At 39.8% G+C, this 7,866-nt stretch overlaps 1 protein-coding gene across 1 annotated transcript in view; it reads left to right on the top strand.

Annotated features, from left to right (window-relative positions):
- LOC146830289 (uncharacterized) overlaps positions 1-7,866 on the top strand; it is a 206,924-nt gene that overhangs the window by 112,385 nt on the left and 86,673 nt on the right. Inside the window, exons 5-6 of the mRNA XM_085604478.1 lie at positions 4,875-5,012; positions 6,894-6,974. Coding sequence (XP_085460604.1) covers positions 4,875-5,012; positions 6,894-6,974 — 219 coding nt within the window. The remainder of the gene's footprint in view (positions 1-4,874; positions 5,013-6,893; positions 6,975-7,866) is intronic.

Genomic DNA, 7,866 nt, shown 5'->3' with positions numbered 1-7,866 from the left:
TAGTTACAGCAGTTTTAACATGTCTTCCTTGATCATTATACTAGTCCCTTCCAATTAATTCTCAGTCTAAATGTACATAAAGTTCCTCATCATTGTTCATCCCTTTAGGGGTCTTTGTTCTCAGTCGGATGATGCACTTAGATTCAATTTGGCGTAGTTTCTTTATACGATTTCCTCCTCGTTCATCTTGTGATATCATATGAATTCCAAAGAAACTCATCGCTCTCCAGTTACTTCCTTGACATGACGCCATATGTTTGGCAGTGGCGTAGGTTAAATCTTTATTCTTTACTGCTCTCACATGTTCAAGGATGCGTTTCTTCAACGTACAGATTGTACTGCCGATATATCGCATCCCACAGTTACATTCAATTATGTATACCACATGTGTTGATGTGCATGTGATTCTTTGGTCTATTTTGAATGTTTTGCCATCAGGTTCTGTAAATGATTTCATGTTTCTTCCGATCTTGCATGCTTTGCATGTGTTACACTTCTTGAAACCTTTTTGTTGGTGTTCCAGCCAATTAATTTGGTCACTTTCCTTAAAATGGCTTGGTACTAGTGCATCTTTCAGAGATTTGGTCTTTCTGTACGATACCATTGGTCCGTTACCTAATGTTTTCCCTATGTCAGGATCACCCGAAATCAGATGCCAATATTTCTTGATTTTATTTATTATTTGGCCACTTTCCTTACTGTAGGTTGTCACAAATCTCGGTATTTGGTCCTTTTTCTGTATATTGCTTCTGGGTTTAAGAATTTCTGTTCTTGATTTCATATCAATCTTTCTCTTGGCTTTTTGTAGGTCTCTTTCATTGTAGCCTCTTGCTCTTAGTCTATCCATTGATGCTGCAATCTGATTGTCTGTGTCTTTTGGTTCAGAGCAATTCCGTTTTAATCGGGTGAACTCTCCATAGGGTATACTCTTAATCAGACTCGTCGGATGGAAGCTGGTGCCATGAAGAATGCTGTTTGTAGCCGTTTTTTTGCGAAACAGTGTGGAATGGATTTTATTGTCTTCAATGTAAATTTTGGTGTCCAAAAAATCAATTTCTTTGCTGCTTGACATACATGTGAAAGATAAGCCAATGTCATTATTTTTCAGTTTTGAGTAGTATTGTTCGAAGCTCTGTTGTGATCCGTTCCAAATTATGAATAGATCATCAATGTATCGGACCCAAAGTATTATGTTGTCCAATTCTACTTGATTTTCAGAGCCCCATGCTGTCACCTTCTCCCACCAGCCCATGGTGATATTGGCATAGTTTGGAGAAAATGATATGCCCATGGCTGTACCACACTGTTGTCTGTACAACTGTTTGTTGAAAAGAAAAACATTGTTCGTCAGGCAAATTTCAATCATTTGAAGTAGCATGTTTGTGTGCTGAAGTTCTGAGATATTTCTTTGGCTCAAAAAATATTTACAAGCTCTTAGTCCTACTTCATGCCTTATGGATGTATATAGGGATACCACGTCAATTGTAATTAAAAGATATTGTTCGCACCAATTTATTCCCTCTAAAATCCGAAGGAAGTCACCCGTATCTTGAATGTATGAGCTCATTGATTTCGCGATTGGTGCCAAAAAAGTATCCACATATTGGGACATGTTCTCATACAATGATTCACAGGATGCAACAATTGGTCTTCCCGGTGGGTTTATGAGAGTCTTATGTATTTTGGGCAAAAAGTATATCGTGGGAATAACTGGAAAATCATTAGTGAGAAATTTAAGTTCTTCTGCGCTCAAGAGATTTCTCTCATGACATGTTTGCAAAAACTTGTTCAATTCCATTGTCATTTTGTTAATTGGATTCTCTTTTATTTTGCAATAGTTGGTTGCATCGTTCAACTGGCGCAGAGCTTCTTTCACGTACTCTTGTGTATTCATGATGACGATATTTCCCCCTTTATCGGCCGGTTTAATAGTCAATTTTGGGTTTGCCACTAATTTGATAATAGCTTCTCTCTCTTTTTTTGTTAGGTTTTCTCTTTTTGTTTTTTCATTTCTCTTTTTCGGCATTTTTTCCAGTTCTTCGATGATTGCGTCTGAGAATAAATCAAACCTGTTTCCTGGAGAGAGGGTGGGGCAGAATCTAGATTTTCTTTTTAGGCCGCTGTCAATTCTTTTGTCAGTTGGTATATTCAAGTGAGTAGCCAATTGTGTTTCTGATATTTCTCCCTCATCTTGGTTATACATGAGGTCAAACATGTCCTGAAGTTCCGGTATTTCATTTATTGCCCATGTGTCAATATTCTGTAATTGTATTGTTGTTAAATCTGTAGATTTTTCTGGTTTTCGTGCATGAACTTTCGCTAGTTTTAGCTTTCGGATGTATTTATATAAATCAATTCTTACTTGAGTGTAGTTGAAATGATTCTCGGGACAAAAGGATAGGCCTTTGTTTAATAACGATGTTTCTTCTTGTGTTAATTCGTAATGTGAAAGATTAATGATTAAATTCTCTACTTGCGATTTCTTAGCGAATAGAACCTTTTTCCTTTTCGCTCGTCTTGTTTTTCTTGTTTTTCTTGTTCCTGTTCTTGTTCCCTGTTCGACATTGCTCTTCCCCGTCCTCGACCTGGGGGTCTTCCGCGACCTCTTCCCCGCGCTAATGTTTTGTCCAAGTTCATCAGTCGCATTTCCTCTAAAAAATTCATCGGTGTCGCTCCACTCGTTGCATTTGCTAGTTCTCCATCGCTTACATCTGATTCGATACTACTACAGGGGGTGCTTAATTGTTGTGTTGAAAGATTCTTCTTAAGTGCATCAAATCGTCTGGCAAAGGTCAATATTCTGCCCTGGGCATAGTCCTGTTCATCCCTTTTAAATTTACGTTGTTTACGTTCTTCAATTTCCGTTTCGTATTTTTCCAATCTATCATCCATCTCCTTGCGTGATTTTGCCGTGTCCTCTTTGTTAGTTTGTTGCTTGATAAGATCCTCCATTTCTTCAATTTTTTTGGTAATCTCCACGACATCTATTTTGGCATGTTTTATTAGTATACGCATCATATTCAATGAGCATTGTTGATTATTTTCTACCCATTCATTTAGTAGTTCTGCCTTTGTTTCTGGATGCGTCGGTAAGGTAAAAATCCGCAAGCCCCTTGGTATTCTGTTAACTTCTATGTAGTTTTCCAGGGCAATAATCTCCCAACTTTTGTTGATTTCCTTTTTGTACATTCTTTCCACTTCATTAAATAATTGTTTTGTAGTATTTGGTGTTTTGTTCTGCTCGCTTGTGGTCGCTATATCAATTTGTGTCCCCATTGAGCTTTTAAACATCGTTGCCGCTTTGTTAGCTCGTTTTGCTGCCCGTGCTTCCATCTTGCAATGGTGATAATTATTTTAGCCTATTTTTCACACTGAGTGTTATTACGATATAACTGCTGTTCTTTTCATCAACCGGAATCCCTACTCGTCGCTTCCACGACCGCCGTACTGTTTACGGAGCGGTCCTGTCTTTGGATAGCAACCAAGTCGCTGCAGTCCGCTACTTCGTAATAAAATTGTTTCCCACTCACCTGCTGGGAGACTCCCGAATCGGCGGCGTCTTCCGACCCCGTCTATCGACGCTCAACCTGCGGTGATTGTTTTGCAATTCTGCTCGTAGCGGAATGGGCGCTGCCGGATCTCTGTCACGTTTGCCACAATGGGATCCAATCGATCCTGCGCGCTCAAGTGCGGGTGCTCTGCATAGGGGTCGGATCCAGACCCAATTCATCAATTTTACTTCCAATGATGCGGCACACAGGGATTCAGTAAAGTTTAGTTGATTTATTCAGCAAACACTCAACCAACGCGTTTCAGCCTCCTGGCTTTGTTCACGGTCAGTGAGCCCTCTTCTCTTTCTACATTTATACCATATAGCCACTATGAAGCATTATGGGATCTGTAGTTTAACATTGCAATTTACACAATCAACAACCATTGTATGAGGGACAATTAGGCAATAAAGTTATTTAAATCAAAGCTGTTAATTCACATTGCAATTCATATGGTTCGCGCTAAGCAGCAAATCACTTGGGGTCATGTGTATAGTACTCTGAATCATTCCGTGAAAATTAATATATATTGGTATAGTACCATACAATTCGCGCTAAGCAGCAGATGTTTATTAAGACATGTTAAGTGCCAAAAATTCTCAACTTTAAAATGATGTATCATATATATATATATATATATATATATATATATATATATATATATATATATATATATATATACATATATATACATATATATATGATACATCATTTTAAAGTTGAGAATAGTAAACTATACTCCCTCCATATGCACCCTGCTTTCGAATATTTTTTGTCCCGCGATATTTTGTCTATGATATCATGATACCTCGCTCTTCCTATGCTTGATATTCCGTGGTACTGTCTATTGTTTCGGATGGGCAAAGGAGGCGTTACGGAGGGATGCTAACACAGACGTGAAATCCCCCATAACCATTGTGAGACCTTCTTCATGAGGTCATCAAGCTCTTTCTCTGTGTCCTCCTCTCTGACTCCCCTGCTCATGTTGTGGCACTCTGAAGTGCACTGTACCACCTACTGACCCCACAAATCCTGGATGGATGAAAGAGGGTTGTGTGACAGTGGAAGAGTTGAGATGGCTTTCTTCCATGACTTATGCAGTTGTGACTGCTTTGCGCTGTTCGAGGACACTTCATGGACCAAGTTCCCATGAAATATTGATGTAAAGGAGTTTGATGGTTGTAAACATCAGGAACAGGCCTGAGGGAGTCAAGCATTTACAGAACAAGGAACAGATGGGTGGCTGGATTCCTGTTTGGGATGAGACATTTCTTCAGGTCTTTGGTGGTGATAAGGTGTTATGCTCTCTTTCGCCCTCTGCAGGTCGCTGTGGCGCAGAGCCCCTGCTTTGTTGCCCAGCAAGAGACGACAGCTGCAGACGAACAAACTGTTACTGTGATGAATACTGCAACCGGCCTACCCCAGACTGCTGCCAGGACTACTTTGATGCTTGCCATGGAGGTAAGGACCATTGGCGTAGTTTGGTCAGTAATATTGGAGAGGGGGTGGGGGGGTAAGCTTCAGATTTCCCAAGCATCACGTTGGCATGTCTTGTTAAAATACATTATGAGAAGCAGGACACAAGGGTGGCCTAAGAGGCAGTAGAAAGAGAGAGGAGTGCGGATTGTTAGGGGTACTTAAAACACAATAGTTGTCAAACTAACCAAGTTTTTTTTAACGCAGAGATGAGAGAGAGTGAGAGTGTGTGGGTTTTTGTCAGTGTGGATATGAAACAATCCAGGGTACAATCCGACAGATACCTCACCATATTCGACTGACATCACATGTACCCAACTATTTACTACAGAATACATTTTTTAGAGGGGTGTAACACCCCAAGCAGTACATGATATCAGATGGGGGTGTAGACAGAATAAATGAGCTGCAGGAACCACCTATGTCAATGTAATAATGAGTAAAAAGATGACCTCATGTCAGTCTGTTTTTTCAATACTTGACTGATTTTCTGCCATTGCGTTAACTAGGCCGTGCATGATTTCCAGGTAACTGTGGGGGCCAGATAATGTGCACTAGATTGGGCATTGCCAAAAGTGGAAATGGGTACAACTATGACATTGCACAAATGTGCAATATTTATTGTGAAAAAGGACCACAGTGGAGTTGTTGGGTCATTTTTGAAACTGGGCAACCTGTGCTTATCAAAGAAATTTTAAGGCGTAAGCAAAGTGGGCAATTCCCTATGCCGACTTCTCTATCTCAACCTTTGACATATTTCAATATGCTGCATAACCTTTCTACTGGTAGGTGTCCACCCTGGGGCAGATGGTTCGCGGTGCACTACAGGTGATACACAGATCTCCTGGCCCTGATGCAGGTGCCACAGAGATAATCAGCACATGTTGGTCAGCCATTGCTTACAGACTGTAGCATGTATTGTTGTGTTTTAACCATGCACCTAATCACCATTTAAAAAAAGTTTTGATGGACCCTTGAACACATCTTTAACTTTGACTTTCCTGACTAGTCTAACACTGTGATGGGACAAGGCAAAGGGCATTCCTGCTCAGAATCTGAGATTTGTGTACATATGTGGAGTCAATGTACTGACGGGAAATAAATACAATAAACAGTGAATATATTGCTTCATTTTTCATCTGTGAAGTAATAGATTTGAATCGTGTTACTTATATTGATCACTTGATGATTTATCACTTAGACCAAAAACAACTTTAAGTCCTGAAACGTCGACATCCTTTCACCAGGAGGGTTATGAATGAATCTATGGATTTATTCTTCTGTTCATGTATGATTTATTTATATTTTCTGAGGAGATTTCTCTCCAGTTAAAAAATCTTTCTATTCTTTTATTGTTTACATTCAAATTTTATAAGAAATATTTTATATCAACTGCAATGTAAATGTAATGGTTTTAATTACCTATCCATAAATAAACGTACTTGCTTAGCTTCTGTTTTTTAAGTTTCTATCTTGGTAATATTTGAGATGGTTGAAATAAGTTGAAATAAAATATTGTTTTTTATATGGTGACAAACCAATCACTTATGATGGGGGTGGTCTAGGTCCGATATAAAAAATTAAGTGTGAGAGTTGATTTCTATTCTGACAAACAAGTCCCATGTGTTTAAGATCTGCATCTCCACGGTCGTGTGTGTGTGATTACAGATGTTAAATTGGAACTCATAGTTTGATTTCCTGTGTGGGTAGTTCAATAAATAAAATCATGTTCTCCAATCTAACATATTCATGGAATACCCATGAGGCCTTTGTGGAGCAATGCTAATTATTAATGACAGAAAGTTCTTAAATGCCACTGTCTCTCATTTTATAGATATCTTAACATGTGTCTTCTTTTAAAAATAGGACAGATTGTACCATACTACACTGGAACTGAACCACTACCAAATTACACCTTCACAGGAGGGACGGTTGTTCCAACACCAGGTACATTTTGAACTTACACTTCTGAGACATTAACTCTTTTAGGTTTCCAATGGAGACAAAGCTGGATTCAAAACCCGGTTAATCCGTGTTCTCACATCAGAGTGGTGGAAATTAGTGCTTAGAAGCTGGTGCTTGGGTGGACACTGATCTTCCGCATTCTCTGGGTCACGGGAGGCCCAAAGGATAATGTGGGAATGGCAGATGACAGCCCGGCATCTCTCAACCTTCATTGGGTCTTCACACTCTCTGGATCAACAGAGAGTCGAATGTGATGTGGGAATGGCAGACGACAGCCCGCCGTCTCCCAACCACCCTGAGGTGTTCACACTCCCTTTGTCATCATAGAATAGAAGAAGATGTTGGAATGGCAGATGACAGCCCATTGTCTCCCAATCACCCTTGGGTCTTCACACTCTTTTTGAAGTACAGAATGGCTGACAGACCGCGCTCTATAGGCAAGAAGTAGATCACACAGGGATGGTTTAGGATAAACAACAAGAACTGTCAAAGTATGCTGTCAGTGCTGCTCTCCGGGTCCAGGTACAAAAACATTCTAAGTAAACAAGCATTGGCAAAGCCAAATAGGTCTTGCCTTTACGAACTTTTGGCTTTTCCAATGGGTTTACCCATGCTACACAGCATCGCTGATGATGTGAGGCATGGATAATAAACAGTAAAAAAGGCTATATATCCAGCTGCGTTATTTTGTAGGCCAGTGTAGGAAGCATGCATGCATCTACAATACTGTACAAGATTTTTTTTTCTTTTTGCTTACCTAGTTAGATCAGTAAATAAATACAAAAGTAGCAGGAGTAGGTGGGGAAAAGAATGCAGGAGGAGAGAATAATGCAGGGGGGGAAGCAGTATGGGGAGTACTATCAGAGAGGGCAGG

This window comes from Triturus cristatus, chromosome 5_1 (genome assembly GCF_964204655.1).
Source record: "Triturus cristatus chromosome 5_1, aTriCri1.1, whole genome shotgun sequence".
Lineage (NCBI taxonomy): Eukaryota > Metazoa > Chordata > Amphibia > Caudata > Salamandridae > Triturus > Triturus cristatus.
This window is presented reverse-complemented; position numbering and strand designations above follow the sequence as displayed.